Here is a 24237-nt window from a genome sequence, read left to right on the forward strand (position 1 = left end):
ACTGAGCGGGGAATCCCAGAATGGGAGCAAGAAAAATGGCTCTGCGGGGATTTGGCTCTCGGAAAAACATCATGATACTTTTTTCCGGGACAAATTTGTGGAGTGGGTCGGAAAAAGTTTGTTCAATAGTTTTTCCGAACCAGCAGGGATATACCGATCTCTCCTCTCATATATAAAGAATACAACCAAATTGAAATAGCTGGGGTATACATTGTTGATCAAAGTATCAGACACTCTATTCAATATGGCTAGCTTGGACGATACTATTATTTCACGTCAAAATTTGATGTTGCTGGACAACGTCACTAATTATAAGAAACCTGCATTGGATTATTTCCATCATGAATTTTCTTCTGAACGATTGGAAATGCCTATGACTTGGACTTTGTTGCTTAAGATGCGTAAGCACAAATTATTGAGACTCCCAAGTTGTGCTTCTGAGGATGACGCCGACTATAACAGCTATCTGATGAGATTACATCACTGTTTATGGAGACGTTGGTCAATGGAACATTATAAACTACAAAATCTAAAGGTTGATCCACTTTCTATAAATTGGAATAAAGAAACCGATATCACTGTGCTCTATGGGCCGGACCTAACGGGTGCCTGTGCTAATCAGGAGCTCGAAGATACTGCATTGATGAATATTAAAGGCGATTCCGCTCAATTACATGAGCAAGAAGAAGAGGAAGAAGTTATTGTGAACCCAGAGGTTCGTTCTTACACCTATTCGTCATCGGTGGCTTCAAACGTCTCATCAATCTTCGATGAAAACAACACATGTATGAAAACACACAGCAATACGAGTAATAGATCGTTGAAATTTGACGATACTGTACTCAGAAGGGAGATTGACTCACACGGAAGTTGTCACGAGTCGCGCATAGTCATTAATGATCTTTCCAAAGTTCCCCGTCATCTACGTCGCCTAAGGAAGAAGCGTCGTCATCAAAAGAAGACCGATTCGGATACTTTTATCGGTTATCAGTTACCATTGGATGATGATGAGTTGGAACTCGAAGGGGAATTTTGCAATTTTGGGATTTAAAAAGCACTTTATACAGGCGATAAAAAATATGTATTATTATTCTAATGAAAAAACGGCATGAATGAGAAAGTAAATATCTATTAAAATTAATCATCTATAGGGTAGAGAAACATTCACTTACTCACATTCCATCTTAAAAAATTTGTGATTCATAGCTTCCTTTGCGGTTAGTCTCTCTTGGTGATCGTATCTTAGTAAATTATCGATCAGATCCACTATTTCAGGAACTGCTAAGTTGGTTTCACTCGTTATGAAATGACTCCATGGTTTCCTTGTAAAATCCCTCATAATATTATCGTATTCAGATGGTAACTTGAGACTGTATTTGTTCAAGTAGCTCAGTAATTCTTTTGTGCCGAGAACAGCCGCAATCTTGACCAGTTGGTCAGCATTAGTAGAACCCTTGAAGAAAGGTTCCTTTTTGAATATAATTGCTGCGAGCATACAACCGACGGACCACAGGTCTAATGAGTAGTCGTATTGGTTCAAATTTACCAATAGCTCGGGACCTTTGTGATATCTCGATGCGACTCTGACGTTGTAATGAACCCCCGGATGGTAAAATTCAGCTAAACCCCAGTCGATAAGCCTTAGCTTACGTTCATTTGGGTCTATCATAACATTTTGTGGTTTAACGTCCCTATGCATAATCCCCATCGAATGGCAGTAGTCCAAAGCGATGAGCAGCTGTGTAAAATAGTATTGAATGTCGCTCAACTTGAAAGTCGGATATAATGTTCTGAAATCTACATTTTTCACTTCTTCGAAGATTAAAGCTGGTATCTTTGAACCGGGATCCTGTACGATATCAAGTAGACCAATAACGTTTGGACCTCCGGTCAAGTTGGTTAAAATCTTCAGCTCACGGTATATCTTTTTCATCTTCACAGGTTTCAGTACTTTAATCACACAGGGCTGATTATTAGTGACACTCTTCCCACTAAACACTTCAGAATATTTCCCACGACCAATCTTGTTCACAATTTCATGGTTCGAAATCTTTCCCCACTCAATAGTAACTCCCTGCTCATAATCCCAATATTCCTGGGGTCTTTTCTCACAGGCATCTTTATAGACCCTTGCCAACGAGTATACGCGACTCGATTTCTGGTTCAAAGTTGAAGGAGGTAAAGGCATGGCTCAATGGTCAAATTTTAACTCAAAACTATCGACCCAACTCTAGACTGTTCCTAGGATCCTGATGTTAATCCACTTCAAGCTTATTGCGAGATGAGTGTTTGTTGAAATTTTATGCATTCAACAACCCCTCGGTGTTTTGAAAAGTTTTTCTTAGCGTATACATTAGAGTATCGATGCCCAAGACTAATCAAGTGAAAAGACTCAATATTTAAGTCTCCATTGTATGTTGAGTATGGTATGCTAAGGCAAGTCGCCGTGTTGAAGTTCGAGCTGGGCAGTAAGAATGATAATGTGGTGATTCGTGACGTTCAGTTGTGGAAAGACGTCGAGAGCCATGAGCAGACGATTCGATCCTTGAAAGGATGCTTCTTGCAGTATGTGGATTATTACAAATTACCCCTGTGGATTACTGGAATTGGCACAGTGACGACGTGTTTGACCGGCAGTTCAACGACACTGGCTTATTTTACTAGTAAGTTAAGACGCGAAAGGCGTGGAATAGTCATTGAGACAACTGGCGGATACGCTGTGCTATACAAAAGCGAAAACACAGTCCAATGCCTTGAAATCGACCTGTCAGTAAAGACTTTGTTGGATTCGCAGATTAATGGGCTCGAGAATACACTCGTCTCTGCATCGGCAAAGGACAATAATATCGATGTGATCTTACGTCAATCTCATCAAAGACAAACTCATAATAACAACAAAGTAATGAAAAACTTGCAAATAAGCGAGAAGAAATTGCAGTTCAACGATACATTGTCTCGGTTGATCCTAGGTGGGCTACGTCTACGAGGTATACCAAATTCACAATTCGGGTTTCAAAAACTCTACAGAATGACTTTTAACGCAGCAGAATTCGCACACAGAGCTCAATTGCAGCAGCAGGCTACATCGAACGAACCACAAGTACCATTCGAAGAGCTTCAGGCTACCGTTGAGACCTTACTTCAGCTGTTCACCAGGTCTTAGCCACGTGAAAAGATGGAGGCGGGTAAAACAGCCTTATTATAAGCTAACAAGTGGCGAAGAAGGTTTGAATGTGAACTTGTCCCTAGAGGTTGACAGATTTGTGAGGGACTTGTGCCGGGTTCCACATTATTTTGGATTGCTTGCAGAGTGACGGTATGGGATCTGGCAAACACCTTCTTGTTTTCATCCATGGTTTATGGGGGAATTACAAGCACATGAACTCTTTGAACACAGTGTTCGAGAAAACACTTGCTAACCATCCGGAGCTTGTATACTATGCACCACGTCAAAATGCTATGTTCAAGACTTTTGATGGGATTGAAATTGTTGGTTATAGGACTTTGACGGAGATATGTCAGTTTATCACCGGTTATAAAGAGGGCCCTATAACTAAGATCAGTATCGTAGGTTACTCAATGGGGGGTCTTATTGCAAGGTTTGTCATTGGTAAGATGTATAGCGAATTTGACAAAATATTTGGCGATATTGAGCCTCAGATATTTATGACTTTAGCTACACCACATTTGGGAGTTGAGTTTTACAATCCTGAGAATTCGAAATCTCGTCGTATTCTTCACTCATTGATTAGAAGTTTGGGCTCTAGTATTCTGGGTAAAAGTGGAAGAGAAATGTTTATCACGAATTCGAAGAATGATATCTTACTTAAATTGACAGAGGATCAGTTTTTAAAAAGTTTGTCAAGATTCAAATGGAGAGTAGTAATTGCTAATGTCAAGAATGATAGGACAGTGGCATTTTACACATCCTATATCACAGATTATGATCCTTTCATCCTGACGAAAAACAACTTGAAGTATACTTTTGAGGATAAAATTCCTGGTTCAAACTATTCGAAGGTCATGCCAAAGATTATTGACATGAATCGTCTTGATCCGAAGCAAAAGAGACCGAAAGTACCCAGAAGGGATTTTTCAAGATGGCTGAAAATAGTACCGCTAATTTTTTTGTTTGTCACCTTCATACTGCCCATCATGTTTTGCTTGAATATCATGGCTACTTTGTATAGCGACGTGGCTACGTGGAAATATAGGAGATTGATGAAGGGTGGTCAATTACCCCTTTTGATACATAACAAATTGGGATTGGATGATACGTTGAAGGAGTATGCTGCCGATGTTTACGGCTCCATTTTAAATGATGACGAGGGCAACAACAACGATGAAGACGAATCCTCCAATGAAGAGCAAGCCGAGGTCGGCGAGGAACATGCCTTTTGGAAGGACTTTATTGAAAAATATTCTAAGGTATGGACAGGCGCTAAACAATTTCCCAAATTACCCTTTGACCAAAGGAGAAAGACCATGTTGGCCAATTTAAACAAACTAAGTTGGATAAGGGTCCCTATTTATATCAAGAGCGCTAATGCTCATGGAGGTATCGTGGCTAGGAGGGGACTAAACGAAGACGCCCCACAAACAAGCGTTGCGTGCCTGGAGTTTACGGCGCAATTGGTGCAGTACTTGTTGGGTCACTGCAATTAATGATTATGTTCTGCTCCTACTATTACACACATGACATTTTACCTATTACCATTTTTCCTCTGGATTGGCCTTAAATTCCAAATAGTCTTGCATTTTAAATAAAGATATTTCAGTCTCGTTTTCAATACCGTACTCATAAAGCTTACGATTGTCTTTCAGATTAAGTATCCAGTTATCATCATGGTCGAAATTGATTACCAGATTTACTGTCTTGGAACCGTGAGCATGGGTATAAATCTTTAAACTATCGTATTGCACATTACGGAATGGTCTAAATGCACCTTCGGAATTAATTTTCTTTACACAGTCATCGAATAAGTCCTTGGCAGATTTATTTTCTAAATCATAGTTTTGCAGAACAAAATTTTTGACATTTCGGTAAGGGAAGGATTTTATCACTCTAATTGTCAATGTCGAAGTTGTCAAAGGTCTACCACTAGACGTCAATGGCTCTTCCGAATAAGGATCTATAGCACCTGACATAACTGATAATATTTTCGAGACAAATTGTAAGTATTGAAGGCAGTTTAAATGGGGTTTAGAATCATCAAGGTATTCGATGACTTCATAAATCAAGCGTTTGCTGAAAATATTAACAATCGAGGTAGAAATAAAAAAATATTGAGAACTCCTCATAGGGGGCTCGAACCCCTGACATTTCGGTATCCTTGGTTTAAGCGATGCTTAAAAGCCGAACGCTCTACCAACTGAGCTAACAAGGATGAGTTCTCGAAAGTATCAAAGATATGAACACACTATACCACGGAGGGCATGAATTATTCTTATTCATGACATTCGGACTTGAATTGTTTGTACTGCTGAGATCAATTGGTAAAAAATAGAATCCCTTGGAGTACGGCAATGTCAAAATCGTACCTTATTCCTTTTTCAGTGACGCGAACTTTGAATTCCATCGATAGAATGAACCTCATATTTTACTGGGAAGTCACTAACACAGCTCACAAAGATAACCTTTACGCATGATGCAACGATTATTCTGTTAGTTTTAGTGAGATTTCATAGTGATTGTTGGTTCATCTTAGCCATATGTAGTCATGTGACATCAATTCCACAATACGCCGTTTTAGGTAACTTGTAAATAAAGATGCAAAAGCGGCAAGAGATCGAAACGAAGCTGGATGAGCAGGCTCCAGTAAACTAGTTTAAAGTTGAAACTTCCAGATTTATAGGCTTTAACAGTGAGTAGACTCCGAACATGCCACAGGGGCCCATCGATTATAGTCCAATGATGGCTTCAATATCTACTTCTCCTTCTTCATTGGAAGTTATGAAAATTTCGAGCTACAATAATGGATCTCCAACTACTACAGTGACAACTTCGACGAATAATTTGGCTTCGCTTTTACGAACTCCTTCTGCGATGAAGCGGAGTGATCGAACGTATGATTCAAAGAATTGTATGAAACTAACGCCTGTGAATTTAAAGTGCTTGGTGTCACCAATACGGCATTCATCGCAAGCTGAGGAAAACGTTACTCGCCAGAGTTTCATGCATGATGATGTCTATAAGGAGAATTTCACGATCATTTCTAAACAGCTTGAAAAATTACTCGAGGATTTAAACGTTATTTTCAACGCAATAGGATATTCCAAGTCCGAGATTATATGCAAAGAGAAACTGATATTTAACACTTTATCCGACTCAATCAACAAGTTCTTTGAGGAAGCAGAGGGCGATATGAAGACTTTAACTGATGATAATAATTCTTCACAGGAGATTCTCAATCGAATATTAGAAATTATTCATGATCCCAGCGGAGTACAATCAATTCCGGATCTTTATGTCAGAAATGCAATACTGATACCACAGAGCAAGACAGTTCCAACTTCGCCGAGGAAACCACTTTCACTATTAAGCAAACGAAAACTTTTGAAAACGGCTAAAAAATTCGTTTACGACGCCTACGTACCGAAACTTATGAACTACTTGCATGGTTGTATTCAGTTCATGACACTTTTCAGTACAATCAGAGAACCGCTGCCTAATCTACCAGTATCCAACATCATATCTCTCATACCAGATCTGGATGTAGCTAATCGGTTACGGAATGATCTCAAAAACTGTCAGAGCGACTTAGGTCTCTTGTCAAAACTGATTAAGGATAACAAAGAAGAGCTATTATTCAGTGGCAAATTTGATGATATTTCGAATGAAATGAGTAAAATACTATTTCAATCGGCAACAATTTACAAGGAAGAATACAAGACAAGATTAAACAAACTGGTCTCTCTTAATACTTCCTTGGTGAATATACTCAACGAGCTACACATTGATCTAGAAAAGGAGATAGCTGGACAAGATAGGGAGATCATATCGATCTATTCACAAATCACAAATGTGGACCATATGGAAAGATACGTGCCTGTCAACCATCAGATAAAAGACCGGCTCCAAAAATTACTAGAAAACTATCAAGATATGCATCATAATCGACAAGAAAATAAAAATGAACTCTTAAAGAAGTGCCATCGTCTTTGGTCGAAGCTCAAAGTACCTCAAAATTACATCGAAACGTTTCTATCTCAAAACTCTGGGTTGTCCTTTGAAGCTTTGAGTAAAATCTCTAAGGAATTGAAAAAGTTGGAGGCAATGAAGAAGAAGATAATAAAGACATTAGTAAATGAGTCGTGGGAAAAAATCGAGGAATTGTGGAGAGTATTGCAGTATGACCACCAAGAAAAGGCACAATTTGTACACACTTTTGAGACGATGAAAGAAATGGGTTCAAGTTTGGAGGATGACGAGAGATTACTTGAAGTTTGTGAAAAGGAAATTTGGGCACTGGAGGAGAAGCTGGCAGTCTATGCACCAGTGTGTAAATTAATCGAAGAGTTCAAACAATTACAATCCGACAAGCGTTCCCTGGAGGAAAGCTCAAAGGATTCATCTAGACTACTGCTAAGGAACTCTCACAAAATCCTGCTACAAGAAGAAAAAACAAGAAAACGGATAACAAGACATTTTCCAAGAGTTATTGAAGAATTAAAGCAAGGACTATTGAGAATTGATGAGTTATTTGGTAAACCCATCATGTCAGAGGGCCAGAATTTGATTGAAATAGTGACAAAACAAGGAGAGGAGCTTATGAGTAAGTACCCTAGAAGTAGAATTAATTCAGGATTGAGGAAAACATGCAATTCAACACTTCAGAAGAACACAGGAAAAATTCTGAAGCCACGTCTTAGAGAAAATCCACGTCCAAGGGAGACCAGAATTGACAGAAGCATCTCTCATAACTGCATCTCTGAAAACGATATAATTACCTTTCATCAGACCCCAATAATGAAAAAACCTGTTGTTACCCATCAGCAGAAACAACTTTGGGACACGGTAGAAAGCAATTCCAACTGCACAAGTGTAACACGAAATGTAAGCATTTCCAGTCCTTCAAGGCCTCTCCGAAGGCTTCTCCCACCCAAAGTGGTCTCAAGGAAGAACCAGACTAAAATTCCCGAGCTGAAATTGAAGAGACATGAAAGTTCAACCTTGGATTCATCTCCTCTTTCGAGATCAATGCCACCCAACGCGAAAGTAGAGTTGATACGCCCCACAAGGATGTTCCCGATATCTCCCAACCGCATCAATCGACAAAGAAGCCAGATTCCCATGTTTTCAAAAGTACAATCTACTATAAGCGACCAGGTTACTGAAATCAATGGGAAGGAAAATATCGTTGACTCAACTCCAAGGCTCGAGACAAAATACAGAAAGGGGGAATTTATGAACTTTAGCAGTCCCTATAGAGAACCCAATAACAGCGTGTACAAAATTTCAGTATCCCCCAACGGCAAGTGCATGTTAAATATTGGACAGGAAAATATTGATAGTGCCTTTGAAGACACTAGCATCATGGATGTTGAGGATGACAGAGATTTTTTGACTTGGAAGAACGAACAGATATTGAAAATCAATGAACAACCACAGGATAAATAAGGCTCAAGTGTAATAATAGGGACAATAATGAACGCTTTTCCAACTAGCTAATTATGTATTATGAAACAATTGTAACAGTAATCTATTGCCAACTCTTGACCTCCATACCTTCTGGAGGTGAAGTTTCAACTTTTTTCTTGGAAACATCCTCCCAATTGGTGTTAAGTGCAGTACCGTTGCTTTCGATGAATGATTTCATCATGGCTCTCTTAGTGTCAGAATCAGCATCAGCATACAAGTTTTGGAAGAAAGCGTCTGCTGATGCTGCCTCCTCAGCACCGTCGTCTAGGTCTATCTTTGACCAATCAATTTGTTTTCTAGATGATGATGGGTAATTCAGGGTATTCGAAGCTTCCGCTGTGTTAGGCGCTGAAGTCGAAACTGAGTCAACAAAAGAATCCTGAAGCTCTAAAGTTTTCCACTGTTTATTTTCTAATTTTTTCAGAGTGATTTCAATTTTCTTTATGAATACCTTGACCTGGATCTCTTTGGAGTTTACTTCATGGGCCAAAATCACAGTATATTGAAATTCTGAGCCAGTCTCTGGAATCTGATACACAACTTCTAACCTCTTTGGGTCATTAGGTGAGACTTCGATGTTTACGTCGTTACCAGAGCGAGGTAAATGTGCTGTGAATAATGATATTACAACCTCGGTTGCCGATTGATACCAGTCGGTCCTAAATTTTGGTTCATTGATAGGTGTCTTTTCTTCATTCACTAATTGTGTTACAGTTTCTTTCTGCGGCTTTTCGATACGTTCAGCCCTAGTTTCCTTCGGTGACTTCTTGGCCAGCTTCTTCAATTTCTTGTCCAATTGTAATTCCCACATAGGTAACGTATCATCTTTATAATCATATTCCTTGCAGTTCTTCATATACTCATCAGCCTCTTCATACTGCTTATTGTTAAAATAATGAACAAATAGGCGAAAGTAAACGAGCCCTATCTTTGACCTGTCCCCTCTACCCCGAGCCACATTCAATGCATCACTCAACAAGTGCTTTGCATTTTCTAGCGTCTGGTCATTATGCCAATCAGAAGATCCGTAATATAATTTCTCCAAACAACTGGCCTTATATATCGTACCCATAAGATTCCCAGGATTTTCTTTCAATATGACATCGCACAACTTCAACGCACCCAGTGCATCGTGATCATCGTAAAGCGTCTTGTACGCTTGCTTTAAGTCTCTATCAACTGGCATATCCTATTTGCAAATCGTTTCACGGAGCTTTAGAAGTTCATCATTAGTGAGTTTATCCGTTGACTAAGGATTAGACCTTTATAGACGTATAAAGAGACCGCCTTAACCATAAAGCTACTATTTAACCACTTCCTGGGAGTTTTTGAGCTCAATGAGTCTCTAGTTTGATGCCCAAGTCACAATCAGTGATAAATGTGAGCTTGGCAACTTTAGGGCCTTCTAAGTGGCTTTTTCTTCTATTATTGTTCAAAAACCAGTCAAGTTCGCCGAATATTGCAAATTTTTTGAAGCGATGAGATGCGATGAGCTTTATTCGAAAGTGATAAGTGCTGGTGAAATTCTGTTAGATTCCAGACTCATTAGTGTGCTAGAACTTATTGTTTGACCTAACAATGACCCAAGATAGTGCTGCCCATGTGAGGGCTTTAGTTTTAGATGCAACACCGTTGATTACGCAATCTTATACGCACTACCAGCATTATGCTCAGACTTTTTATACCTGTCCAACAGTGTTCCATGAGATCAAGGATGCTAACGCCAGGAAAAACCTTGAGATCTGGCAATCTTTGGGGACACTGAATTTGAGGCATCCAAAACAGGAGTCAATCGACCGTGTGAGCGCCTTTGCTAGACTTACAGGTGATTATTCTGTATTGAGCGCTAACGATATTCACATTCTAGCTCTGAGTTATGAGCTTGAAGTTGAGCTTAACAAGGGTGATTGGAGACTGCGGAAGAAGCCCGGCGATTCATTAGACCATTTGAATGAAGAAGTTAAGGAGAAGGACGAAGAGCATAAGAAAGAGACTAAAGCTGACGATTTCGAAGAGACTAAACCAAAGAAAAACCATAGAAGAGGTGGAAAGAAGCAAAGGGCCAAGAGGGAGGCTGCTGCCGCTGCTGCTGCTGCTGCCATGGAAGAAGGGTCTAAGGCAGAGGGTGTTGAGGAGGATACCAATGCAGAAGACGAGGATGAAGACGATGGAGAATGGATCACTATGGACAATTTGACAGAAGTGATAATAAGAGATAGCGGAGAGGACACTACGGGCTCGAATGGTGTGGAAGCCACGGAGGAAGAACGAGCATTAGCACTTACCTCCCCTAAGAACCAAGTTGCACTGGCAACCGGTGATTTTGCCGTTCAGAACGTCGCATTGCAACTCAACTTGAACTTGATGAACTTCATGTCCGGTCTAAGGATCAAGAAACTACGTAACTACATGTTGAGGTGTCATGCCTGTTTTAAACTATTCCCCATGCCAAAGGACGGCAACCCAAAGCATTTCTGTCCTTCCTGCGGTGGTCAAAACACATTACTAAGATGTGCGGTCTCTGTCGACTCAGATACAGGTGTAATAACGCCGCATCTCAAGGCAAACTTCCAATGGAACAACAGAGGTAATAGGTTCTCCCTACCCAGCCCATTATCCAAGAACTCGCAGAAACGTTACGGTAAGAAAGGTTGCGTCCATTCCAAACCCCAGGATGGAGGATTAATTGTCAGAGAAGATCAGAAAGAATACGAGAAGGTTATGAAGCAGGATGACTGGACCAGAAGACACAACGAAAAGGTCTTGAACGAATGGATCGGTGGTGGATCAGCAGACAACTACATGTCGCCATTCGCCATCTCGGGACTGAAAAGTCATAGTGTGCGTGTCGGAAGAGGTAGATACGTCAACAGTAACAATAAAAAACGTTGAAGTCGATCACTGATAAGTTGAAGATAGTATAGACTACCACCATTAAGCTCCATAGCATCTCAATGGGCATTAAAGCTTAATTATTCTTAATTATATAGTCTGTCACCTGACAGTTCTTTCTCAGGTGACTAAGGCTCGCCTAGTCGAAGCAAAATTGCAAAATATAGAGGAAAAGAACACACTCAAGGTGGTTTTAGTTATCAACCAAGTCTTTCAAGAGACTGTTAGGTGAGCATTCGATAGATATCTGGTGCTTTAGGGTCTGAACCATCTAGTTAGTTTCATTTTACACCGCTTAAGTTGGTAGCTAGTTTGATTCGAACGTGATGACTTTGCCCACAAAAGAAAACAGGTTTCCTGGCGTTATTTCACCTAGGTTTACCTCTGCTGCCAACAAGCCCAACCCTGATGGCAGCTTGAGCTCTCCTAACGTGCTTGCATTGCCACACGTGCAGGGAGGAGGGACTGATCAGGGCTATTCCAATGTTCATCCTGCTGTGCAGAGTAAATCTGTGAGTCCTGGAAGTTCTCAGACGAAATCTATCATGAATGCAAGTGGTACTTCGGGAGCAGTGATAAGTAATAGTCCCGAACCAGGTTTGAAAAGAGTTGCGACTGTTACTTTCAGTGATGTGAAGAACAATCAGGTCGAAAGTGAAGCAGTTGCTGGTAAAAAGAATATAAATGAAGATAAAAGTTTAAGTGGTACACCTGTGTCTCAATCTGCGAATGCTGAACGTCATAAACCTGCTGTCTCTTCTCCACTTATGGCTACCTCGAAGCAACCAATTGCTGTGAGACCTCATATGACCGAGACTCGTAGCACACCTATGGTTGCTGAACAGAGGAAGATAAATTCAATGATAAGTAGGGAGATGTCGGGCAAGAGGACTCCTCTAACGCCCAATAGGCATGCTAGTGATGTGAACGATAAAGGTAGCGAGGAGCATCCGCATTTCTATGTAGAGGACCCATTACACACGCCTTCGACAAGATCTAGGTCCAACAGCACGAGTCCGAAACCACCGGTAGGATTTGTCAATCCAATCTTTCCTGAGCAGGAAGGCTCTGGTGGCGGCAGACCGATTGAACCTCCTGCGCTAGAAGCGGTGCTGGAAGAGCCTTCCGGGCAGAAAATAGCTCCAAATATTCCAAAGAGGGAGAACGCAAAGAATATAGATGCAAGGCTGCCACAGGACGACGGCAAATTACATATTCTGTTTGGTGTTACTGGATCGCTAGCGGTTTTCAAGATAAAGTTAATGATCAAGAAGTTGGAAGAGATTTATGGCAGGGATAAAGTCAGTATACAAGTGATATTGACGCAATCAGCAGAAAAATTCCTCAGTAAGAGGTATACCAAGAAAAATAAGAGCCTTGACGGTGTACAGCGTATCGGCTCGGAGACTTCGGTGGACTCGCGTATAAACTCCGGTACTACTTCAACCAGTTTATCTGCCAGTTTATTGCATCATTCTTTAGAGACACAGCATCATAAACAAGAGCATGACTCACATCAGGATCAACCACACCAGCCAATACCGCAGCATAACGATAGACAACAAATTCAAAGGATACCAAGCGGTTCAGTGGCTTCCCCTTCGACGCCGACACCAGGTTGTGCGGCTGAACTGCCACCTCATATTCAAGTATGGGTAGACAGAGACGAATGGGACGTATGGGAACAGAGGACTGATCCCGTCCTGCATATTGAGCTACGTCGTTGGGCAGATATCCTTGTTGTTGCGCCATTGACCGCCAACACTTTATCGAAGATCGCACTTGGTCTTTGCGATAATCTACTAACCAGTGTCGTCAGAGCATGGAACCCAATGTTTCCTATTTTCCTAGCACCTTCTATGGTGAGCAGCACATACAACTCCACGATGACTAAAAAACAACTCAAAGTTATCAAGGAAGACATGCCTTGGATCACTGTCTTCAAGCCCTCAGAAAAGGTTATGGGTATTAACGGCGACATTGGTCTCGGTGGTATGATGGACGGAAACGAGATTGTAGACAAGGTAGTTATGAAGTTGGGAGGCTATCCGCAGGAAGAAAAGGAAGACGAAGAAGAGGAAGATGAGGACGACGACGACGATGACAGTCCCGATGTGAAAAAGAACCAAAAGGACGACGATCAAGACGATGACGACGACGACGACGATGATGATGATGATGATGATGACGATGACGACGAGGACGACGAAGATGACGAAGAAGATGTTCACGCTACAACAAAGTGAGTCTACGTCTCATGATTAACACCATCTCAAATGATCATCCAATTTAGCTATGTAGTATTCTAATTTATTGTCTGTAGCATTGATTGTTCATTCAAGGACATATGACGAGCCAATTGAGTCGATGGAGTCAACGAAGCCATGTGAGCTTGAAGAGTGGCTGTCTTTAACAGTGACGTGAGCTCATCGCTTTCCGGCATTACTAAGTGAAAAAAAGAAAAAAAAAGAATGATGATAATAGTAATAGTGAAAAGAAAATGTACCATCTGAATATCACCAAAGTTCCTTAAGATCTCGTTTAAACTCTACTAGAGCTCTAGAAGTTGTTCATAATTACACACAGTCGAAAGTTCGATTGACAAGAAAAGATATGACAGACAATAAGCTCGGTTTGATACTGCTTCATCCGGCGATGACCAACAAGCCGGAGGATGTTACCAAGGCTGTAGAGGAGGCAGCTCAGGATGGTGTACAAATGGTAAACCAGTATTTAATAAACAAGGTCAACGATGGATCTGTTAAACTTGATGCGGACAAGTACGACGTTATACATTATCTTACTCCGGAGTCTCCAGACTCCATCAAATTTCCATCCAAGCTGGTTCCGGTGCTATACAGTGCCTTGAAAGCTGGCGGAAGCGTCTATGGGCTCAGTGACGTCCTCAAACTAGATGCTCTTCTTAACGGATTCAGCATAGTAAATGATGGGCAATACCACTGGGAGAAGAAGAGTCAGACACAGGCAGCAGTTTCAATACCACTTAAGACAAGCACCAATAACAAGAACAAACTACCCAGTTTCAAGAGAGCTGTCAAAAACCCCATCAATATAGTACAGTTCGAGGATGACCTCGATGACGACGATGAAGTGAATAATAGCGATAAGGCAAAATTCTTTACTGATTACAACAACGATGAAGACTCCATCGAAGAAGAAGATCTAGTACGGGAGGACTTAGATCAAGCTGGGATCACGATGATAACTTGCGGAAAGTCCAAAACCAGAAGGAAGAAAGCCTGTAAAGATTGTTCCTGTGGTCTCAAGGAAGAGGAAGAGCAAGAAATTGATCAAGTCCGTAAGAAACAAGACGCAGTAGTGAAATTTACAGACGATGAACTCACAGAGATTGATTTCACTGTGGAGGGCAAGAAAGTGGGAGGTTGTGGTTCTTGTTCCCTAGGTGACGCATTTAGGTGCTCAGGTTGCCCATATCTGGGGCTCCCAGCCTTCAAGCCCGGCCAGCAGGTCAACCTCAACAGTATCCTGGACGACTTGTAGAAGGCTGTTCATATACTCATTGTGATCGCTGATACGGGGCTTCGCCGAGCGGTGGCGTTTGCTCGCATCGCTTAGCTAATCGGTGGCCTATAAAAGAGAACAAGGAACAAGTTCTTGAAGTGTCGAAGTTTATAGTTATTTCTTATTCACACTTGTATATAGAAGCCTTTATAGGTTTTTGGGAACTGATTTGTGTGTTTTGAAGGTTATGAGTAGCGAAGAGTTGAAATTGGAGGGGAAACAGGAGGATGTAATCAAGAGTGTTTCATCGACTAGCAACAGTAGTCGAGTGTCTAAGAGAACTAGTAAGAAGAGGAAGAACGGCTGTTATGTCGACAAATGTGGGAGTGCAGCTTCTAAGTTCATTGGGGACTGCAATTTCTGTAAAGGTCATTACTGCTCAAAACATAGACTGATGGAGAACCATTCCTGTGAAGGTTTGACCTCCTGTAAGGAGGCTATGCATAAGAGGAACGCCGACAAATTGGAGAAAGAGCAAACTAGGGCTCCTAAGATTCAAATCTGAGCTTTGGGAGTGATTTTTTATGGTCTATGGTGAAATATATGTATATCTAGAGTATGTACAGGGGGGAATCGTGTTATTATTGATTTAGTACTTTGGCGACTGCCTCGTAGACGTCTTCGACAATCATGGTGGGTTTAATGTGTTTGAGAGGAGCTCCTTCTCTGTAGACACCGGTCTTGACTAGACAACTTTTCCAACCATACAGCTGGGCACCGATAATATCGCTTGCAGGGTTGTCACCGATCATGTAAACATCTTGGAAGGGTGTTTGCTTTGGTGGTAGTCCCAAAGAAGGTAGTCTTTGCGTTGTAGAGTGCGTTGTTTGAGAGTTGATCTTTTCCTGCCAATCGATGAGTACATGGTGGGCGAAATCGTAAGTCAACTTCGTAGGCTTCCCGATAGTGTTATCATCCAACTGCAACCCATCATTGAGCTCTGAATAGAGTTTCCTGATCAGAAGACGGAAAGCACCTTGTCCGAATCTATTCAATGTGTAACTATTTGCCCATAACAAGTCCTGGTTAGAGAAGTAAATTGGGATAGAAGGCTTACTTGAATTTTCGTTTCTGATAGTATTCAACATACCATTTTCACTGTTAATGGCATCTAGGATGATTTGAATGTCAGCTCCCCAATCGTGTGGGTCGTTAAATACTAATACAGCATCAAATCTCTTCTTGTCAAGGTCTGGGATCTCTCTTGAAGACTCTAAAATCTGTTGATCACTGAGACCAGAAAATGGGGCGATGTCCCTCCTGTATCTCAAAATGTCACTTTGATGAACCACATGTTTAAAGCCGTAATCTTCTGCGACTCTTCTAACCGATGGCGTACCAACGGCAAGAATTTTATCATACTTGTTCACCAATCCTTTGTATGGTGTATGACTCAGGACTATTTGTAAAGGGGAGATTGGTACATCCAATGCATCCGAAATAAATTCCACACGGTCTTTCTCCAATTGACCGCCACCATTAGTTAACAGTATAAATGGAATCTCATTCTCATGCAACAGCTTCAAAGCTTCGCTGGCTCGAGGAATTGGGGTTTTGCTTCTCAGTAAGACACCATCAATATCGAAGGCAAATGCGATGTTCTTACGACTAGTTTGAAAGAATCGTTTAAACATCATCTCTTGGTTATCCCTCAAATTAATTGACTTATCTCAACTTTTCAATTTCGGATCATTTAAATTAGCGAGATTTAAGTTAGATCAGGTTAAATATTAAATACATTGTAGAAGAGATCCCAGGTTCTGGGAAGTCTCTTCGAATCCCTCTTCAACGTAATACTTGCGAGAATCGTTAAAGTGTGTAAGTTCTTGAGGAAGGAGTGCTGTAACTGCTCTTCCGACGACTAAAAGCCCGGGAGGTCTTGAGCCAATCTCTTCAACCACTTGTGGGACATACTTCAACAAAGTTCTAGTTATTCTTTGATCTTTGCAAGATGCTCTTTCTATTATGGCCGCTGGAACATTTTCATCCCATTGATGCTTAAGAAGTTCTTCAACTAGCACTTCGGCTCTATGCAATGCCATTAAGAACACAGTCGTCCTGGTGACGACGTATTCTGGGATTTTTGGTAGTGCACCTTTCCTACCGGTTCCGGTACAAACCAAAATTTGATCCGCTACGTCTCTCTGTGTGGCTGGGATCTTCGCTGTCACTGTCGAGGCCAATGATGAGCTGAGACCCGGTAAGACTTGTGGTTCGAAACCACGTTCTTTGAAGAAGAGGTACTCTTCACCACCACGACCAAAGATGTAAGGATCACCTTGCTTTAATCTTACAACTTTTTTGCCCTGCTCTAGAGCTTCCAATCCCTTTTCGAGTAGTTCTTGTTGGGCTCTTTCTGCGTTGCCTGGGAATTTACGTGCAATAAAAGTCTCCGTGCCATTTGGAATTAAGTCAAGAACCGGTTGTGGTACTAACTTATCAGCCAGGATATAATCAGCATTCTTAATCTCACTTAAAGCGCCTAGTGTGAGCATGGATACAGAACCGGGACCACTTCCAACCAGGGAAATGGTGCCGTGACCGTAAGAGGCCGTAGTCTTGGTCGCTTCAACGGCAGCGACAGTCAAGTCTGGCCGCACGTTTTGCGAGTGTACTTCTTGTGACGTTTTTGGCGCAGATTCCTGGGCATTGGACGTCTGTGTTTTGCCAGACGTCGCCTCTGCTGGTAGATCCAGAGCCTGCAAATCAAGCTCGGCCAATTTCGCTAGTGGGTAGTATTCCATCACTTGCGAAAGCCACCTTGTCCTTCTCAGTTTTTGATCTCTCTCTGTCATTGCAAATTCTTCGACAAGCTTATTAAGTTTATGACTTTCCCAGTCCTCATCGTTGAGACCATACCAATTGTTCTCTGCAATTGCCAAGGCCGCCGTATTCCCATAATTATGCTCCAACAGTGCTCTCTGATCCTCATTGATGATCTGGTCTCTCAATCTACCCATGTTAGTCACGACCTCTGATATATTAGCCGGTAAATGCGAAAGCATTTCTCTCTTAATTCGGTTGGCAAGAATACATCCTTGACCATTTGTCGTCACAGCAATCTGTAATCCACTACCCTTGGGGTCCGTATAAGTAGAAATCATATGAAAAGTAGAGTATTCTGGTCTTTGATAACAATTAATGGGAATTCTTAATTTGACACATTGTTCGTAAATCTCTCTCTGCAGAGGGCTCTTCGTCATAGGCAAATTTACAAATACCCTATCAACCACTCTAGCCACCAAAGAACGTCCCAAAGTTGTCAAATCCGCCAATTGAAACTCCCTATCCATAATTTGCACTCCCTCACAAGACAACAAATTCTTCACATCTTCCTTTCTCGTCACATTAATCACTACGGGAATAGCTCCACTGCCTTCAATGGTTCTAACGCGGTTCATACACACAGACAAAGCATTAGTTCCGACCAGCAGATGTATTTCACCCTGGCAATCGGACGCACTTATCAAAGGAAGGGTCATTTTCTTTCACTCTTTCTCCTCACGGTACTATACTCACACTCAATTGCTCATTCCGAACCCTCTTCACAGCTTATATATCCTTTAGAAGGCTGCTCTTTAACTTCAATTCAAGCATCTTAGCTGATGAGCCACAGCTTATTATGCTGAAATTTCGGCCTCTGTCACGTGAAATTCGACTATTTTGGAAAAATCTTCAAAAGTGAAAAACTATGGAAAATTTGTCAAAAATTCACCAAAATTCTCACCATCAGCCAATTCGTACTGCAATATGCCAATTACCTGGTGATCATCGATCTTTCTTGCCGTACTTTTGATTCTTTGATTCTTGGGAGCGCGATGGGATGGATAAGATTCTTTACATCTTGTAACTTGCCTTGGTTTTTTTCTTTTTTCTAGTGATTCGTATATTTGCAATTGATTTCTTCAGTGCTTGCGTGGAGTGATTCAATATGTTGTAGCGGTATGTACGTATATATGTAGAGGTGATGGTATGTGGATTGGATGAATAGTTCTTGTCTCTGTAGTGGAGCAGACTTGAAGATTGTAAAGATGGCAAAGAGAGCATTAGGTTTGGGACAAAAGAATAAAGAAAAAAAGAGAAAAGTTGAGTCTGAAGGTCGTCAGGATTCGAAGGAAGTTACTCCTGGTGCAGATCAGATAAGCGTGGAATTGGATGACAACGAAGACCTGGATGATGAATTTTCGCAGTTGAAGGGCCTATGGCAAACTTATTTCCACTCGGACAGAGAAAACGAATATGTTTTGAACGGTATCGTTCATGAGTGTGATAGATTGTTACGTCAATCTGAAGAGGATGCCAAGATTAAAAAATCGTTGAACGATGAATTTCATGCAATTTATGCGCTGGCCCTATCTGAATTAACCATCTTCAAAGCTGGCGAGGACGATGAAGAGAACAAAAATATGCAATCTGTCGCCGAATTCTTTGATAATGCAGTGGAAAGATGTGAACTCGGGTTGGCCTTATTTTCTGACTCTCAGCTGCTGAAATTAGTGATTGCCAAGATCATCATACAGAGAATCCCGCTAGAATACGTCTCGCAGCTAAAAGTGAACAGCACAACTGATGCTTTGAAAATTGACCTTAATGAGCAATTGGAACAGGCTAAAAAAAACTTCAATGTTAATAAGGATCACTTGGAGCTCACCTATGAAGTTTTGCAAATGTTCGACGACTTGTTGGACATCATTGAAAACTTTGGTCACGAGAATGAGATTGAGGAAGGTTTGGATAGCGATGATGAAGAGGAACTAGCTCAAGTTGAGCTATCTTCCACACATCCTCTTTACAAATTACAACAAAATTTACCAAAGAACTATCAATGGCTAAGAGACCAAATGACCCAACTGTTCAACGCTCTTGGTGATCAGGATAAATTTTACCATAGCGTTGCCAGATCCGTTGGCCATCTCTATCTAAAAGCTGCTGAAGAACCAACAAGCACATTCATGCGTTTACAATACGGTGATGACGATGAACCATCCAGTGATGAGGAAAGCTGTAAGAGCGCTCAGCGTAGCGCACTAAAATACACAAAGCAAGCTTTGGAGTTTTTGGAGAAAGGTCAAGTAAAGGATGAACCAGAAACCTGGGTTGAAGTAGCAGAAGCCTACATTGATCTCGGTAACTTGCATGACTACCAGTCAAAAGACCAAGAGAAATCCTACCAGGTCGCCGAAGATATTTTGATGAAAGCTAACAAGGCTTCGCATGGTAAATTTCAAGATATCTTGGACAACCTTCTAGACAAAGAATAAGTAGAATTGTCGGATGTAGTTTTAACCACTAAAATGTATCAAGTTTAAAAGGATAGAGGGTAGTTGATAGCTTAAAAGCCTTTTCTCTTGATAACACGTGATTTACCTTGATCTATAAGTCCTGAATCATCTTTAATAACCATTAGCTCTGGCTTCATCAATAATCAAAGGACTGCATTGTTTTAGGTGATTGTAATTATGTCAAACTCTTCATCCATGCCTGCCCAAGCAAAATCCCTAAAACATGCTGGTGAAGATATTTGGAAGAATCGAACAGAGAAAGTGAATGCCGAACTCTTCACATTGACCTATGGTGCAATAGTATCACAGTTATGTACCGATTATGAAAGAAATTTCCAAAAGGTCAATGAGCAACTGTATAGTATGGGTTACAACATCGGTGTAAGGTTGATTGAGGATTTTCTCGCGAGGACTGCTCTACCCAGGTGCGAGAATATGGTAAGCACAAGTGAAGTGGTAAGCAAATGTGCTTTCAAGATTTTTCTAAATATTACACCACAGATAACCAATTGGTCCCATGAAAAGGACGCTTTTTCATTGATTCTTGTCGAAAATCCATTGAGTGACTTTGTCGAATTACCTATGGACGCTATGAAACAACTATGGTATTCCAATATATTATGCGGAGTCCTAAGAGGAGCTTTAGAGATGGTACAGCTTGACTGTGATGTATGGTTCATCTCCGATGTCCTGAGAGGAGATCCTCAAACGGAACTAAGGATCAAATTAAATAAGGTATTGAAAGATGAGATCCCTATTGGAGAGGACTAAAAAATCACGGATAACCTTTTGAAGTGTCATGTACTCATGTTTAGATATCTAATATTTTATGGGAATTATATCGATTAATCTTTCTTCTCACGCTCCCATTTCTCTCTAATCATAGCAGTGATCTTAGAATCGTTCTCTTTGTCTTCAGGTGACAACTCTATCTCATCATCACTGTGATGCAAAGTATGTTTTCCCTCGGCAAAGATAGGCACATCGGTCAAAGAACCTCTTGAGTTAACCTTTGACAAAGCATTTGAGCTCGTGGAAGTTGCAGAATGAACAGAGCCTGACCGACTGCGCGAGTTGCTGAACACCGCCGCGCTATCATCAGTTAGCTCTTCTTCAGCTTCAGATATGACTTCTTCAACATGGCTATCGAAATGTGCTTTGATAATCTTGTCAAAATTGGGGAAAAGTTTAGGACCAAGCTCGTTAATCACAGCTGTTATTTCTTGGCTCAGTTTTTCACGCATGCTTTTCAACTGTTGAATCTTCCTGCCTGGGTATATGAGAGTGATGAATAGAGGTGGTAATGACTTGAACAAATCCATTCCTATTTCTCCGGTTTTCAAACTTGAATATGTGGCAGCCACAAGAAGACCATAATAGTAGCAGAACTGCAGAAATTTGTTGTCAAATGGAACATAAATCTTGGAAATCCACTCGTAATGACGTGCATGAAAATATACCAAAATCAACGAATAAGTGACATAAAGAAGAGGGGCAAATACGAGTGCAAACATTAGCTTCCATGTGGCAATCAAATCAGTACCTTTTATCTTTACCAAAGACTTCGACAAGCCTTCCTTTGCCTTCTTCTTGGCGTAAATGCTGCAACTAATAAAAATTGGAGTGAATAGGATGGAACCCGGTAGAGACAAACAAAAGAAAATGAGAAGCCTTATCATTCTTTCAACCAAAACGAACAAACTTCTAAGTACTTCTCTCTTCTTCGTTTTCAACTCTGCGACTTGATGATCCTTGAGTCCCAATGAGTACAAGGCGTTGTTATACCTGTTGACCATTTTTTGCAAATGAATGATACGAGGATCATCCTTATAAGTTGAGTAGCCGAGCAATAATCTTCTGTTGATATCGACCACTGTAGGTAAAGGAATCTTCCCTCTTGTTGGTTGATAGAGTCTTCTTGCCGCCTGAATAGTCATTAAAACGTCGAAATCCGGCGCATTTTCGGTCACAGCATACAGGGAACTAGTAATGACTTTCAATAATTCTTGTACAGTTTCTCTAGGATTTTTCGCATATCTTTTTCCCATTTCTCCATCGACAATGATAGGCTCGCCATACTCCAAGACGGCTCTTGATCTGAATTTGTCCCTGTGAAAGTAGTGCAGCCCACATGGTACAACATGAACTTTCATGCTTGGATCTGCTGCCGTGGCACCGAGAGCCATAATAGCGACACCAGCCTTAATCGGTAACAATGAAGGTCTATCGTGGGACCCACCCTCTGGAAAGATCCCAACAGTACCTTTCGTATGTAAATGGCCAAAAACGTTTTGAAAAACTTTGGAGTTGTCGATGTGTGGAGCGTATTTAAAAGTTGTTCCCTCGGTCAATAATGATCTAATCTTTTCGTTGGTCTTAAACTTGAACGGAGCCTTAAGTATAATCGTTTCATCATCCTTAACCTCTGCAATTTGGGCATTCCCGAGATAGTTGGGCAAACCAATTAGAGATTTGGCTGTGAATCTCTTGGTAAATTTTGGAGAACCTCCAGAGTCCAAACGGCCCTTCACCATAGTAGCATTATTTTCTAAATCCGGACAGTATATCTTAACATCAGAATCAACTGGTTTCAAGTTGTCCTGGGCCCTTGGCACTGGGATAGCGCCTGTACATATACCAAAGAGAGACACGAATTTCTTCTTGAGACTAGATTCTGCAGTTACAAAGCAAACCTGTCTAGATCTATTTCTAGATTCTTTGGCAAGTTTCCTAGTGGTTACCATCACTAGAGAAGGGTCGATGAATTGATTTGCATGAGGGGCACACACCAACATTGTCGCTGTTCCGATGGGTGGGACGTTGTGACCACCACGAACTTTAATTTCTCGAAAGAATATGGTGAAAACAATGTTCAACAAGAACAATACACAATCGAATAACCATGCTTGAATAGAATATCCATACCCATTATACTTGTTATCGTATTCGATCTTAGCATTAGGCACATGAGCCTTTATTTGTTTCTTTGAGCTGGGGTTTGAATCTTCCGCCATTTTTGCGGTACCACTGAAACTAAAACTGTTTGGTTGTGGGGAAATTGCAGGTCTTTATACGAATCTGGACCGTTATTCAACGAAAGGTCATAAGTTTCTTCCCCTTTCTAGTATGGTGGATTTCTTGAAAATTTGGCCTCATCACGCATTATTATGGTAGCGCCGCGTTATATAGAAAATCCCCCACAGATCACAAGATGCAATACTGACGCTATAGATTATTTGCTCAATTCAAAATCTATGTCAATAGTGGCACAAGGGTTTACCTCAATATCAAGACTGTGATGAATTCCCTAACTCTACCCAATTGGCTGCAAATAATTCCAGAAAAAATGTTGAATCAAAGGGAAAGAGCATTGCGGCTCGAAGATCTCAATAGAACGTTTCTCAGCCACCAACTTACTGCTTTAGACATCGGTGTCAGTGTAGAAATTTGTGACGCTTTAGCGATGGACCATAAGAGAGATTTTCCGGTCCGGAACATCTTCTCGGACTATTTGCTTGTCGGCGGAAATAAGATGTTCCGAACCGAGCTCCTCACAGAATTCTTTGCAGTCTCAATAGACCGGTATTATATCAATTGATATTCTCCTTGAAGAGAAATAGAATAATATTGATAACCATGCAAGAGTAATAGACCTTTAAACTAGATCGGTGGAAATAGTTCCCGTTTGTTCCCGCGCTGCTGCTCCCATATTGTTTATATTTATATTGTTTGGTTACTATTTGTCATCTGCGTTGTGAACCCTGACCTGTTCTTTTCATTTTTTTTAACCCATTATTAATTACCACAGCATTTGATTGTCAAAACCTTAATATTTTAGATTTCTGTTCCCTCTTGTAACTAACTAGTCAATAATCAGTG

At 41.0% G+C, this 24237-nt stretch overlaps 16 protein-coding genes and 1 non-coding gene across 17 annotated transcripts; 10 read left to right on the top strand and 7 right to left on the bottom strand.

The window, feature by feature from the left end:
- Window positions 1–244: 244 nt before the first annotated feature.
- Window positions 245–1051, top strand: TDEL0B02600 (uncharacterized protein; the record flags this gene model as incomplete). The annotated part of the gene is made up of 1 exon (XM_003679552.1): window positions 245–1051. The coding sequence occupies one exon, from the start codon at window positions 245–247 to the stop codon at window positions 1049–1051; it is 807 nt and encodes a 268-aa protein (XP_003679600.1).
- A 117-nt stretch (window positions 1052–1168) lies between these two features.
- Window positions 1169–2188, bottom strand: CKA2 (casein kinase 2 catalytic subunit CKA2; the record flags this gene model as incomplete). Its single annotated transcript, XM_003679553.1, has 1 exon — window positions 1169–2188. The coding sequence occupies one exon, from the start codon at window positions 2186–2188 to the stop codon at window positions 1169–1171; it is 1020 nt and encodes a 339-aa protein (XP_003679601.1).
- A 240-nt stretch (window positions 2189–2428) lies between these two features.
- On the top strand, window positions 2429–3163 carry SLD7 (Sld7p; the record flags this gene model as incomplete). Its single annotated transcript, XM_003679554.1, has 1 exon — window positions 2429–3163. The coding sequence occupies one exon, from the start codon at window positions 2429–2431 to the stop codon at window positions 3161–3163; it is 735 nt and encodes a 244-aa protein (XP_003679602.1).
- Window positions 3164–3318: 155 nt separating this feature from the next.
- Window positions 3319–4665, top strand: LPL1 (putative hydrolase; the record flags this gene model as incomplete). Its single annotated transcript, XM_003679555.1, has 1 exon — window positions 3319–4665. The coding sequence occupies one exon, from the start codon at window positions 3319–3321 to the stop codon at window positions 4663–4665; it is 1347 nt and encodes a 448-aa protein (XP_003679603.1).
- Window positions 4666–4710: 45 nt separating this feature from the next.
- On the bottom strand, window positions 4711–5148 carry AIM29 (Aim29p; the record flags this gene model as incomplete). The annotated part of the gene is made up of 1 exon (XM_003679556.1): window positions 4711–5148. One exon carries the CDS (start codon window positions 5146–5148, stop codon window positions 4711–4713), a length of 438 nt encoding a protein of 145 aa, XP_003679604.1.
- Window positions 5149–5293: 145 nt separating this feature from the next.
- On the bottom strand, window positions 5294–5387 carry TDEL0Btrna12K. Its single transcript is given in 2 exon segments — window positions 5294–5330; window positions 5350–5387. It is a non-coding gene; the product is annotated as a tRNA-Lys (tRNA).
- A 527-nt stretch (window positions 5388–5914) lies between these two features.
- Window positions 5915–8620, top strand: ASE1 (Ase1p; the record flags this gene model as incomplete). The annotated part of the gene is made up of 1 exon (XM_003679557.1): window positions 5915–8620. The coding sequence occupies one exon, from the start codon at window positions 5915–5917 to the stop codon at window positions 8618–8620; it is 2706 nt and encodes a 901-aa protein (XP_003679605.1).
- An 82-nt stretch (window positions 8621–8702) lies between these two features.
- Window positions 8703–9827, bottom strand: SGT1 (co-chaperone SGT1; the record flags this gene model as incomplete). Its single annotated transcript, XM_003679558.1, has 1 exon — window positions 8703–9827. One exon carries the CDS (start codon window positions 9825–9827, stop codon window positions 8703–8705), a length of 1125 nt encoding a protein of 374 aa, XP_003679606.1.
- Window positions 9828–10219: 392 nt separating this feature from the next.
- NOB1 (rRNA-binding endoribonuclease) lies at window positions 10220–11533 on the top strand (the record flags this gene model as incomplete). The annotated part of the gene is made up of 1 exon (XM_003679559.1): window positions 10220–11533. One exon carries the CDS (start codon window positions 10220–10222, stop codon window positions 11531–11533), a length of 1314 nt encoding a protein of 437 aa, XP_003679607.1.
- Window positions 11534–11859: 326 nt separating this feature from the next.
- On the top strand, window positions 11860–13779 carry VHS3 (phosphopantothenoylcysteine decarboxylase complex subunit VHS3; the record flags this gene model as incomplete). The annotated part of the gene is made up of 1 exon (XM_003679560.1): window positions 11860–13779. One exon carries the CDS (start codon window positions 11860–11862, stop codon window positions 13777–13779), a length of 1920 nt encoding a protein of 639 aa, XP_003679608.1.
- A 367-nt stretch (window positions 13780–14146) lies between these two features.
- On the top strand, window positions 14147–15055 carry DRE2 (electron carrier DRE2; the record flags this gene model as incomplete). Its single annotated transcript, XM_003679561.1, has 1 exon — window positions 14147–15055. One exon carries the CDS (start codon window positions 14147–14149, stop codon window positions 15053–15055), a length of 909 nt encoding a protein of 302 aa, XP_003679609.1.
- A 208-nt stretch (window positions 15056–15263) lies between these two features.
- On the top strand, window positions 15264–15581 carry TMC1 (Tmc1p; the record flags this gene model as incomplete). Its single annotated transcript, XM_003679562.1, has 1 exon — window positions 15264–15581. The coding sequence occupies one exon, from the start codon at window positions 15264–15266 to the stop codon at window positions 15579–15581; it is 318 nt and encodes a 105-aa protein (XP_003679610.1).
- A 76-nt stretch (window positions 15582–15657) lies between these two features.
- Window positions 15658–16713, bottom strand: TDEL0B02710 (uncharacterized protein; the record flags this gene model as incomplete). Its single annotated transcript, XM_003679563.1, has 1 exon — window positions 15658–16713. One exon carries the CDS (start codon window positions 16711–16713, stop codon window positions 15658–15660), a length of 1056 nt encoding a protein of 351 aa, XP_003679611.1.
- Window positions 16714–16806: 93 nt separating this feature from the next.
- Window positions 16807–18558, bottom strand: MET1 (uroporphyrinogen-III C-methyltransferase; the record flags this gene model as incomplete). The annotated part of the gene is made up of 1 exon (XM_003679564.1): window positions 16807–18558. One exon carries the CDS (start codon window positions 18556–18558, stop codon window positions 16807–16809), a length of 1752 nt encoding a protein of 583 aa, XP_003679612.1.
- A 549-nt stretch (window positions 18559–19107) lies between these two features.
- On the top strand, window positions 19108–20337 carry ETT1 (Ett1p; the record flags this gene model as incomplete). The annotated part of the gene is made up of 1 exon (XM_003679565.1): window positions 19108–20337. One exon carries the CDS (start codon window positions 19108–19110, stop codon window positions 20335–20337), a length of 1230 nt encoding a protein of 409 aa, XP_003679613.1.
- A 198-nt stretch (window positions 20338–20535) lies between these two features.
- Window positions 20536–21129, top strand: BET3 (TRAPP complex core subunit BET3; the record flags this gene model as incomplete). The annotated part of the gene is made up of 1 exon (XM_003679566.1): window positions 20536–21129. The coding sequence occupies one exon, from the start codon at window positions 20536–20538 to the stop codon at window positions 21127–21129; it is 594 nt and encodes a 197-aa protein (XP_003679614.1).
- A 74-nt stretch (window positions 21130–21203) lies between these two features.
- GPT2 (bifunctional glycerol-3-phosphate/glycerone-phosphate O-acyltransferase GPT2) lies at window positions 21204–23372 on the bottom strand (the record flags this gene model as incomplete). The annotated part of the gene is made up of 1 exon (XM_003679567.1): window positions 21204–23372. The coding sequence occupies one exon, from the start codon at window positions 23370–23372 to the stop codon at window positions 21204–21206; it is 2169 nt and encodes a 722-aa protein (XP_003679615.1).
- Between the last annotated feature and the right edge of the window lie 865 nt (window positions 23373–24237).

The sequence above is a fragment of the Torulaspora delbrueckii genome, chromosome 2 (genome assembly GCF_000243375.1).
Source record: "Torulaspora delbrueckii CBS 1146 chromosome 2, complete genome".
Taxonomy (NCBI): domain Eukaryota; kingdom Fungi; phylum Ascomycota; class Saccharomycetes; order Saccharomycetales; family Saccharomycetaceae; genus Torulaspora; species Torulaspora delbrueckii.